The 12,349-nt window shown below is 41.9% G+C and overlaps 1 protein-coding gene across 1 annotated transcript in view; it reads left to right on the top strand.

The window, feature by feature from the left end:
• nuak1b (NUAK family, SNF1-like kinase, 1b) overlaps positions 1-11,072 on the top strand; it is a 45,293-nt gene extending 34,221 nt beyond the window's left edge. Inside the window, exons 6-7 of the mRNA XM_034176079.1 lie at positions 3,776-3,908; positions 4,926-11,072. Of these exons, the coding sequence (XP_034031970.1) occupies positions 3,776-3,908; positions 4,926-6,019 (1,227 nt within the window). The 3' untranslated portion in view covers positions 6,020-11,072. The remainder of the gene's footprint in view (positions 1-3,775; positions 3,909-4,925) is intronic.
• Positions 11,073-12,349: the final 1,277 nt, after the last annotated feature.

The raw sequence follows: 12,349 nt of genomic DNA, 5'->3' as shown, positions 1-12,349 counted from the left end.
CTTTGGTTTGCAAAATGGGATTACTCCTTTGCTCCAGTCCAGGAAATGTCTCTCCTGCAAGTCTACAGTAGGCCAGCCCAAATACTGTCCATTTCCCTCCCCTGTCCTCCCTTTCTTCCCATACCCGATTCCTTTGAAGTGAGGAACTGGAGGATAGTTTTTGCTCCGTCTCTCTGAAACTTAATGGGATTGGAATGAGCTCCACAGCCTCAGAGTGCTTGCGGTCAAAGTCAGGGTCAAACAAAATTGTTTTGGCGAAAGAAACAGTGAAAAAGTCTGCGCAAAGCTACTTATCTGGCAATTCCAGAGTCAGTCAGAAGGGCGTTGTCTCTGAATTGCATCAGTTCCATAAAACAAAGCAATGGCGGGAGAAAAAGTATCATTTTTAGATATTCAAATCCAACTACTCAATTTACTGTAATTCACTATAATTTGCTCAAGAGTGCTAAAAACTACAGCAGTTCAATTTCAATCTAAATTATAGAAACGGTTGAAGTGAAACCACAAATTACAGCAAACACAGGCAACCAAAATAGAATACAACAATAGTGTGTGTCCTGTCTTGCTGTTCAGAAGGAACAGATGCTAGTAAAACTATGGTTATTGATGTCAGTTCAGAGCTTTAGAGGAAGATCACTTGGTCCTTAACTGGCCTGATTTGATTTCCTCTTCCTAGACGATGTCTCTTAGCTAATCTGCCGCTTCTGCTGGATTCATTACCTCCTCCAGCCCCACAGTTCACCATGGATCTGCACCTCCTCATACCCGAGACACAGTCTTATGTAATGTCATACTTAGAAAGCCACTTTATGTTGGTAGAAAGAAAGTGCTCGCTTCTGCCTGAGAGAGCAGGCAAGAGAGGGTGTATACAGAGAGAGAGAGCAGTTTTATCTATTTGGTAATGTTTTGCACAAGATTACTGGCTGTGATATTTTTCATATTGGTGTGAATATCAGTAGTTATAATTGTAGTGTTTATTCATGTTAACATCATCCAAGAAGGAAAGCTTTGTTCTGAAGTTAGAGCATATCTCACTTCAGTCAACATTCTCTTTTAAAAATTTATATACCAGATTATAAATAATTTCTTCCAACTCTTTAACTTGTGCAGGCACTAATAAATCTGAAAAAAGTAAAATAAGCCAGATTGTGTCTGAAAAATGCACAGCAGGTTGACAGCTATATTGATCCATAATCATGACGTAACATCAGGCACTGATTTGTAGCTGCCTGAAAGTTACTCCGCCTGTGTCCAGTTACAGTCAAAGTCAAATTCTTGTATTTTGCGGTCAACATATGTCCATCTCTGCCTCTTTGTAACCGGCGGTGTATTGGGAAAAACATATTGCATACGTCTCCATAAGAATAATACAATGACATGCTTTTGGAGGGCGGTATGCATTTTCAGAGGCCCGACGTTCACGCCCAAAATGGCAGCTATTCACCCGAGTTAGACGAGGCCAAATAGCTGCCATTTTGGGCGACGGCATGGACGGAGGGACTCAGAAAATGCATACCGCACCACAACAGCATGTTATTTGCATTATTATCACTTTACTGAGATACACAACACATAACGTGTACATAAAAAGTTTGCTCACTTTAACTTTTGTCGTGTCGCCTGGCGCGCGCTGCTCTCCAAATTCGGCAGTGCGTCCTCATCAAGCTGGCTGCTTTGGGTGCTGTTCATTGTCGTACTATTCGTGAGAAAATCATCCAGAATATCCATATTGGGACCAACACACACTTCTCGCCTTTATGTTTTCCTCTACGGACAGTTTTTTTTTTTTTGGTTTGTTAGTTTTTTTTCCCCCCCTCTGCAGACAGTTCTTGGGCTGCGTGCTATAAGGTCATTTGTTTACGCACAGCGGGTGGGTATAGCCAGATAGCGTCGACGTAAATCTATGATACCGGCGCAGCAACACCCCGGTAAAGTGATAATGAATAATAATAAATACAAACCCTGAAAATGATGTTGCTGATCTCACTCCTGCTGTGTTGGCACACAGAGCCATGTAGAATTATTGTTCTGCTGTGTGGCGCTGGCCACAAGTAAATGGCATTCTTCCACCAGACTTGCCGAGGCTCCCTGCGGCTTAGCACAGCACAGTGCACACACAGATAACACAAATGGCTAGTAGCAGGTCTACGTCACAGCTCTCCTGTTAACAGCGGTAATTTGTCGTCACGTTCTGTCAGACTCTCTGTGATCCCAGATGCAGCTTCCTCGACGAGACTCGCTGGTGTCCTGCTTGCATCAGCTTAGCTTAGCATGGTGTTGACTTTTATGACAGCTCCATGTTTGAGCATTTATCCACAGCAGATGAAATCTGGATAAATTCCTCGTTTAGAAATTATATGGCACCAAAAATGAAATGCAATACATCAATTTTTTGATAATTCTTTATTTATTTAGAATAGTCAGCTCATTTCGCATTTCATTTCTGAATGAGATACACTTTAAGGACATCTGAGCTGCTTCCTTTTTATGCCACAAATCACTAATCAAAGCAAGGCCAGTGTAGATCAATCAATCAATCAATCAATCAATTTTTTTATATAGCGCCAAATCACAACAAACAGTTGCCCCAAGGCGCCTTATATTGTAAGGCAAGGCCATACAACAATTATGTAAAACCCCAACGGTCAAAACGACCCCCTGTGAGCAAGCACTTGGCTACAGTGGGAAGGAAAAACTCCCTTTTAACAGGAAGAAACCTCCAGCAGAACCAGGCTCAGGGAGGGGCAGTCTTCTGCTGGGACTGGTTGGGGCTGAGGGAGAGAACCAAGAAAAAGACATGCTGTGGAGGGGAGCAGAGATCGATCACTAATGATTAAATGCAGAGTGGTGCATACAGAGCAAAAAGAGAAAGAAACAGTGCATCATGGGAACCCCCCAGCAGTCTACGTCTATAGCAGCATAACTAAGGGATGGTTCAGGGTCACCTGATCCAGCCCTAACTATAAGCTTTAGCAAAAAGGAAAGTTTTAAGCCTAATCTTAAAAGTAGAGAGGGTGTCTGTCTCCCTGATCTGAATTGGGAGCTGGTTCCACAGGAGAGGAGCCTGAAAGCTGAAGGCTCTGCCTCCCATTCTACTCTTACAAACCCTAGGAACTACAAGTAAGCCTGCAGTCTGAGAGCGAAGCGCTCTATTGGGGTGATATGGTACTACGAGGTCCCTAAGATAAGATGGGACCTGATTATTCAAAACCTTATAAGTAAGAAGAAGAATTTTAAATTCTATTCTAGAATTAACAGGAAGCCAATGAAGAGAGGCCAATATGGGTGAGATATGCTCTCTCCTTCTAGTCCCCGTCAGTACTCTAGCTGCAGCATTTTGAATTAACTGAAGGCTTTTTAGGGAACTTTTAGGACAACCTGATAATAATGAATTACAATAGTCCAGCCTAGAGGAAATAAATGCATGAATTAGTTTTTCAGCATCACTCTGAGACAAGACCTTTCTGATTTTAGAGATATTGCGTAAATGCAAAAAAGCAGTCCTACATATTTGTTTAATATGCGCTTTGAATGACATATCCTGATCAAAAATGACTCCAAGATTTCTCACAGTATTACAGATGACATCATCATATTGCAAAACCTTACATCTTACACACTTAATTGGGTGGGGGGGGGTCACATGTTGTGTTTCTGTATATATATATATACATGTTATATACATCTCATACCTTTTGCAATTTCTCTCTCTCTGGATGAATTTTGTGGAATAGAAATGTTTGTGACCCTTCTTTTACATTGTTTTTTTTATCAGGTGGACAGCTGGGCTCTGGGGGTGCTGCTATATACCTTGGTCTATGGGGCGATGCCATTTGATGGGGGAGACCACAAGAACCTTATTCGCCAAATTAGCAACGGGGAGTACAAGGAGCCCACACAGTCCTCAGGTACTGCACACATGTCCGCATAGGTTTGAATGTCTTCAGATTTTGTGAATCTTTGAACACACACTGGACCATTGTGTTTAGACAACAACATTTCTTATTACAGTTGTGCTCAAAAGTTTACATACCCTGGTAGAATTTTTGTTTTCTGGCCATTTCTCAGAGAACATGAATGATAACACAAAAGCCTTTTTTCAGTCATGGTTAGTGGTTGGGTGAAGCCATTTATTGTCAAACAAATATTTACTCTTTTTAAATCATAATGACAACAGAAACTAATCAAATGACCCTGATCACAAGTTTACATACCCCAGTTCTTAATACAGTTTATTGTCCCCTTTAACAAGTGGTTGTTGTGGACAAGGCTGTCTGATGGTAAAGCTGCCACTGAATTTGTCTTGGACTTTATTTGCACCAATTATGAAGAAATACAAATAGTATGGCACTCTGTGGTAAATCTGCATGGAGTAGACCTCTCAAAAAAGTGAGGAAAGCCACCAAGACAACCAGACAACCCAGAACATGTTATAGGCTTATGTGGCTGTGATTGGAGAAATGGTGTACAGTGAAAATTCTGCATTTTGCCTCACCAGTTATACAGCTTCATGATGAAGTGGTATAGAGGAGGATTTTCTTAAAAAGAAGACCTGAAAGTTTAGCTACAAATTGCCAGAAGGTACATTTGAGATTCAAGCCTGGATTTGATCTGTTTTGGTGAAAGAAAATCCTTCTCCGCTCTACTCTAATATGAAGCTAAGAGTAGTGATGCAAAGTTTGACCTTGCCTTTAGCAATTCCAGAATCCATCTATATTAACCTTTGACCCCAGTGATCTAGACCTTTGTCAAAGCAGAGCCTTTTTGATGTGAAGTTCATCCACAAAGAAAATTTGGAGGAAATCAAACCAAAGACCTTGGGCAACAAATAAACATTTCTCATAGTGTATGTGATGTGAACAAAACATGACACCCTTTTAGCTGTATAACATACAAAGTTTTACACGTTGTGTTTTTCCTGCTAGATGCTCGTGGGCTGATCCGTTGGATGTTGATGGTGAACCCTGAGCGTCGTGCCACAGTGGAAGATATAGCCAACCACTGGTGGGTGAACTGGGGCTGGAAGAACAGTGTGTGTGACTGCGAGACCCAACGTGACCACGGAGGCTCACCCATGCTTGCCCGCTTCATTGATTGGCAAAACCGCACTGAGCCACGTGGTTCTGGAGCCAAAGCTGCAGCTGTGCCCCAACTGCTGCGTCAGAGGCCAAAAAAATCCAAGAAAGAAAATGGTGATGCAGGTGAGACCCACTGTGGAGCAGAAGACAAGCCAGGTCTGAAAAGACCAAAGGGTATCTTGAAGACCAGGCTTACAGAGGAGCACCAGTCTGCCTGCCTGGGGGAGGTTGAGTTGAGCGAGGGAGCACTGGCTCAGCAAATTGAAGGGGGAGAGGGGGGATCTAGTCCAGATGGAGAGGATGAGGAGCCAGCCCTGGGAGGAGGCTCGCCAGCTAAGATGGTTCCCTCCCTGCCAAAGAAAGGCATCCTGAAGAACAACCAACAACGTGAATCTGGGTACTACTCCTCTCCAGAGCGTAGTGAGTCATGCGAGCTTTTAGGGGGAGCCAGTATATCATTGCTAGCCACCTCACCACCCAAGAGAGTTATGGGAAGAAAGGGCATCTTAAAGCGAAATGGCAAATACTCGACCTACAGTGGGCTCCCGTCAGCGGCAGCAGTGGCTGGTGTCCTTGGCGACCCTCCTCCTCCAGCTGACTCTGGTCTATCTCGTAGTCAGAGTCGACCTTCTAGCATAGTAGGAGAGGACAGCTCTGTCCTGTCCTTGTCCCCCAGCTCCCTCAGTGGGGCTGAGTGGCATTCCTCCACTCCCCACCTCCGCCCAAACATCAGGGCCTGTGTGTCGGCTGAAAACCTGCTGCAGCTTGCCAACTTCAAAGGCCTACAGGCAGCACAACCACTCCAGGCACCCAAGTTCAGCCGGTGCCCCAAAACAAACAGCTCCCCAGGAGACAACAGCAGCTTCTCCTTATTGGGGGACCTGGAGGACATGACTCAGGTGTATCAGCAAGCCCTGGACATCAGCAGCAACCTCGCTTAACAGATGGGTGGCCGAGAGAGAAGTAGAGTGAAGTGTGTGTGTGTGTGTGCGTGTGTGTGTGCGTGTGTGTGTGTGTGTTCACATATAACTGGGTGGCATAAACGACCAGTGTGTTACTGGGATACACCATTTGGGATGTTGTGGTTTTTAAATTGGCCTGAAACCTAGATGGAAATGATATACGTGTACCCCCATGTGCACACTTAGGTGCACTTCTCTGGCCAGAGGAAATTCAGGGTTATGAGAACATGCGAAAGAACAGGAAAGAACGATCTGCTGGCACAAGACAATGCCACCCAGTCTGCTTATGTGGCCTGCCCTTAGACTTTGCTTTATTCAACATGTTTACATATTCAGCAAGAAGGCGAGTTAGAATCACAAATGCGGCAACCAGAACCTGGTTTGCTCTTCACCAATACCACCCATTTTGAGTTTACAAAAGCACCTTAAAACTCACACAGAGCGCATGCTTTTGTGATCTTTACTTCCTTAAGAAAACAGCAACAAACCAGGGTCCTGTTTCAAACAACTGACATTGCTGATTATTTATTAATATTTATGTGGCTTTTATTTTTTTTAACTGGTGGGTGCTTGTTACTGGAAGAGTCCAAAAACTCTTGGTCTCCAATTCTTTGTGTGGAATTGACATATATAATTACAAAACTCGATTATGAGAAACATACTGTATACTCAACATATATAACTATGTCTGCGCATGTACAACACACAGACAAGTATAGCTTCATAAAAGCATATGTCCTGTGTATGTGCATGATATTAGGGATGTATGTAGGAAGTGCCTTTTTTGATCCATAATAAAAATTATGTATGTCATTTCCTTAAAGTGGAGGGAAAAGCCAGGACAACCTGTCACCAGTTGTGCTGTTTTTGAAGTTTTTTGTGAATGTGGAGAGACCCAGGGCCTTCAACACACAGCTGACTAGTTTTACTTGTTGGGGTTTAGATGGTACTTAATATCTATGGCTGTATTCACGTTACTTGGGAATACAGAACTTGGAACTGAGACTTACCATCTTCTCCGTGCATTTGAGCTACATCAAATGTGGATGTATTCTTCTGGCAGTTTATTTATTTATTTTTTAGTCTTTGACAGCTGAGTATGGTTGGTCTTCATGTCTGATGTCCTCAAAGCCTCACAATTTCATGCTTATGCATTTAGAAACTACCCTGCTATTTTGGCCTGAAATAGGTTGTTTGGACCTCAGACATACATAACCAAGGTCCGTATCTGAACTATTTTTTGCTCTACGAGTAAGACCTGCCTATTTGTAGTGTGTATGACATGCACCCTGTATCCAAATATAATAAGTGCTAAATAGACTGCATTTATATAGTGCTTTTATGCTCAAAGAGCTTTACAGTGATGTTTCACATTCGCCCATTCTCAGACACACTCAAAACACCGATGCCAGGGTGCTGCCATGCGAGGCGCTCAGCTGCACACCGGGAGGGAGCAACTTGGAGATTAAGGACCCCTAGTGATTTAACAGTCTGATGGGGATTTGAACTGAATACTTATTGTGCTTTTTTTCCAGAGCATAAGGTTCCCAGTTCAAGGCCATCCCTGCCCATTCTCCATGTAAGGTGGAGTTGTGTCAGGAAGGATATCCAGAGTAAAACTTGTGCTTTATCAACAAGCAGCTCCATCTCCGATCTGCTGTGGTGACAGAGTGGGGAAAAAAGGGACATGCCGAAGGAACTTAACCCAGCCGTTAACAGATACATATACCAAAGTATGTTGCAAGAGTTTCTAGTTTTCATTGGCATACTTTCCAGGTGGTTTCTGATACTTAAATTAATAACGCTACAGCCCCATGAACCAGAGGTGGGACGAAGTCACTGTCAAGTCATTGTCAAGCCATGAATCGGCAAGTCTCAAGTCAGCTTGCAAACAATTGGCCATTATGACTTGAGACTTGCCGATTTCTGACTTGAGAATGACTTGCTGGTGACTTCGTCCCACCTCTGCCATGAACACTACTACAGTTTTCATGTATGCCTATTATCATCTTTGAATTTTCTTGAGAAGTTGGGCTTCTTCAATTACCAGGCTCCAACTGCCTCATGGGATAGTGTAGTGTAGTGTTTGCACAATGTGGAGGTAGTAGATCATCAGGGTACCATTCTGACTACTATGAAATGCCTATTGCGTATTTGGACGCCCTACAGATTTTGATGTGCTGCTTTTTGCTTACTGTATTAAGCTAGTATGAATATTCAGATAACGCCATGCTTTGTGGGAGACATGGAGCAGTGCCCCCTCTCATTCAGGAAAGGCGTGTGGCCAACAGCTGCTCCTTTCCATTTAAAGTGACAAGCACAGATGATTTGTTTCTGAGACCTGGAAATGTGTTTTTAGGATGCATAACCTCAGTGTCTATGGGGTATTTTTTATCTGTTAGTGTGTTGAGATCCATTTTAAGATCCTTTCAAATGTTAGATGTAAACTTATTTATCCCCCCCCCCCCCCAAAAAAAAATTTTTTAACGCGTTTGAATGGCTAATAGAACAACTGTTAGAAGAACCAGCTTGTTAACCAAAATACTTTCCACTGTTAGCCATAAAAGTGGCAACGTGATGATTTTACTATTTCTTATCAGATTTATCAGGTTGTAGTTTTAACCAATAACTGTCTATATTTTAAGAGTTTTGAAAACACTCATTTAAATGCAATATATTGCTATATTATTATGGTAATGCTACAAACCGCTATGCTGTCATCATGTCCCCTATTTTTCTTTCCACAAGCTGAATCATGCAGATTTATTTTAGACCTGTGTTCTTTGTCAGTTTGTTGTATTTGGGGATTGGATGAACATACGATTCGTAGATTTGTTGTCATACTGTTCTGGAAGGGCTTACTTATTGGGGCATTTTGGGAGATGGTTCAGACAACATCTCACAGGTGTGGAATGTGCCTCGCTCTCTTTAATTTGATTTTTATTTTGGTGGGGGGGGGGGGGGGGGGGGTGTTTACATTTTCAAGGCTGTATAAAGTATGATAAACTCTCCAGTTAGACTTGAATGTGATGGTTTTTAACCAAAGAGGTTCAGAGTAATCTTCACTGTTGGGCTGCTAGTTATATTACTCAAAGCTTTTTAAAGGGGCTCGGTAATAAGTAGGTGCATTTTAGCCTGATGACACTGCAAATTCCACAGACAAAGGGCTAGAGAATTGTTGATGGTCGAGATATCTGTCAACACCAGCCTGACATGGCACAGGTAGGAACCTGCGGTCTGTACTTAGCCCTCCAGCTGTGTATACTTGAAGAGTGTAACCAAGCACAATTAGCCAGCTTTTGTTTTCATTGGCGAGTAAGAGGGAGGTGGCACGTAGTGATTAGTAGGTCAAGGAAGGAAAAATGTGAATGCATGAAGCAGTGCTTAGATTAAAGAGGTGTTTCCTGTAAAAACCAGGAAAGGTCAAGGAGTTAGATTTTTTTTGTTGTTGAAGGAACTGTAATGTAGAATAGTGAAAGTGAAGTAAGTGAGTAGGAAAGACAGAGGGGAAGTTGTTTTTAAATACCAAAGATGTGGTGACGCTTTGAAATTATTTAGCGTAATAAACCGGACTGGAGTAATGTGAGCGTGATGGATAATTCCATGAGTTGGGAATCCTCAGTGGTGAATGAAATCATCCCCACATTGGCTTTAACTTGATGTTGTTCTGTTTTTGTTTCTGAGTTTATAAAGAAGTGTTGGAGGCTGTTGATTTAGTTTGTGTTCATGGTTAGTGTGGGTTCATTGTGACATTAGACAATACTACACTTTACACGGCAGCCAAGAAATACAGAATACTAATTAACATCATCCAAAATGTCAAAGGGAAGTTCATGGAGTGTGCTCCCTGCAGTACAAAGTGGAACACAAGTTGAATGTTTCAGTGGTCTGCTTGTGTGAAGGAACGGCCCTGGGTATTCGTTCAGATGAAAAGCCAGCTGCGTGTTATATTGCATTTTATTGCCTTTTTGTGTTGCATTTTATTTTCAACTGGATTTACAGTGAGGAAAATTATACTATGTTAGTATTTTGTTTTATTATGCTTCTGTTTTTGATTTTCCAAAATATAAGAAACTTTATACTGCTTTATGTTATGGCAGAAAGTACTTCCTTCCTTGAAGTATTAAAACTTATCTCCAGATGCGGTCAAATTGGTGTAATCTCACATTTCCCCTGATTTGGTACCTCTGTGGGCCAGAGAAGCTCATCTGAGATTTTCTACCATTTATCTACATCTTCCAAATGTCAGTTCTCAGATATTAAAATTGGAATAGGGCAAATGGCAAGCATCAAGATAATTTTTTACTAAGATAAGTACATCAAGAGCTGACCCGAAAGCAACACTATTTCAATCTTGACCAAAGCAGGGGAGGTCCAAAATGCTGGACTGACATTGGAAGTAAAATGAATAAATAAAGCAATAGAAAGCATCAAAAATGGAACTTTAACTGCCAAAACTGGAAATACCTGGTGCATATCTGTTAGGTAGCAGAAAATCTAATCATAGGAAAACTTGACTGGATAATGTTATAGCATTAATGATAAATTAGTATTATGTTATTTAAGTATTTTTGTTGTTATGGCTCATTACTATTGGTGGCTGTTGCCACATTTTTAAAGGTGTTTTTATTTTATTTTATTTTGTTGGTGATCCTGGACTGCCAAAGCGGATTAAGTTGTGTGCCTTTGGTATTTTATGAATTTTCTTTATCTGACAATGAAAATTATCAAAATGTTTTTATACTTGTATTTATTGGTAGTAAAGCCATTTAATTTGTTGTTAAAATACTCTGTCCATGCTTTAGCCTGCATTGAAATGTTTGTGAGCTCAAGGCATACTGCACACCAAATATTGTTTGCAATCCATAGAGTGGTATCATCTCATGTGGCAGTGGTCAGTGGCGCATTTTGTATCAATAAGATTTACTGAAATCCTGTAAAATGTCTTAATTGATCCATGTGGGTGTGTTTGTACGCAACACAATGCCTCTGCAGTACTGTATCAACTCATATAAATGGATCTGAAAAGTCATGCATTTGTCTTTGTTTTGTTTTTTTGTTTTTTTTACAGATTTAAATACTGGTCACTTCAAGTACTAATGAAAACTTATGCTTCAACTTGCCAAAGAAAAACTGCACTTAACACAAGTGTCAGTAAGGCCTTGCTCTTACTGCCTCTGATGTGTTTACCGAGTTGCGGGCTCTGTAAACGCCGCAGCGGGCCACTCACATCGCCCCCGTCTGCTGTATGGAGCTGCGGCCAACTCTGGCAACAGGTCCAGAGACTATGCTCGCTGTTTTGAGGCGGAGTGCTCTGGCAGCCCGCAAGGATAGACGTCTTGCGGAAAAATCCGCAGGGTCTCAGTAACCGCAGTCGCAGAGCTCCGTGGCCACTGAGAGAAGTTTGTATCTTTTTAATGACTTGGATTCTCTGCAGGTCCCACATCCGTACTCAACGGTAACACCGGAGGCAGTGTGAGTGAGGGGTAAGACAGAGGGCCTACTTCCTGTGTGTGATGTTAAACTCCAAAATGGACCAATTTCTGCCCAGCTGTGCCAGTGTGTGCCCTAGCAGAGGAAGCGAGAACCATTCAGTTGTCATGCCTAGGTCATGAACAGTTTCACCCATACGCCACCTCTTTGCCAATATATGAGCTGCGGACCCAAACACACACACACAAAGTGTAAATTGTAGAAATGTGTAGCTCACCAAAAAGCAAACAAACATAAAAACAAACTTTGAATGAGCCATTAAAATTTGGTGAATGTTGATGCACCAAATGGATCCAAAAATCCACTGTTTTCTTTTTGGTAGGCCCCTCCCCCAAAGTGTGAGCTGTGGCCCCAGTGGCTCATGAACATAGGGCAGATGGGCAATGGGAGAGGTTATTAAATAAATAAAAATGTTTTTGATTTTCAGTTTACAGTAATGTTTAAAATTTACAGAAGTACTGATCATTTTAGAATTATTCATAAGTCATAAAGCCATTGGATTTACATTACATGTTTGTCATTTCCCTAGTTTAACATAATGTATATGTGGAAATACGTTAGGCTTATGCAGTGGATCACTTCGTAGAGTGATTTACTCCCCGGGCGAAACCCCCCGCGCCCACACTAACATGGCCACCACCTCCGCCCCACCACCCATGAAAACACTAACTTCATCCAGAACACCCACAATCCCACAAATTAACTCACAACAGCTATTTCAAGAACTAATTTCCGGTTTTAATGACTACTGCAATAACAAACACAAAGAAATTGGCACAGTCTAATGTGTCATCATTCATGGACTTATCTGCAATG

Source organism: Thalassophryne amazonica, chromosome 8 (assembly GCF_902500255.1).
Source record: "Thalassophryne amazonica chromosome 8, fThaAma1.1, whole genome shotgun sequence".
Taxonomy (NCBI): domain Eukaryota; kingdom Metazoa; phylum Chordata; class Actinopteri; order Batrachoidiformes; family Batrachoididae; genus Thalassophryne; species Thalassophryne amazonica.
The sequence above is the reverse complement of the archived record's forward strand: the minus strand, read 5'-3'. Positions and strand labels throughout refer to the sequence as shown.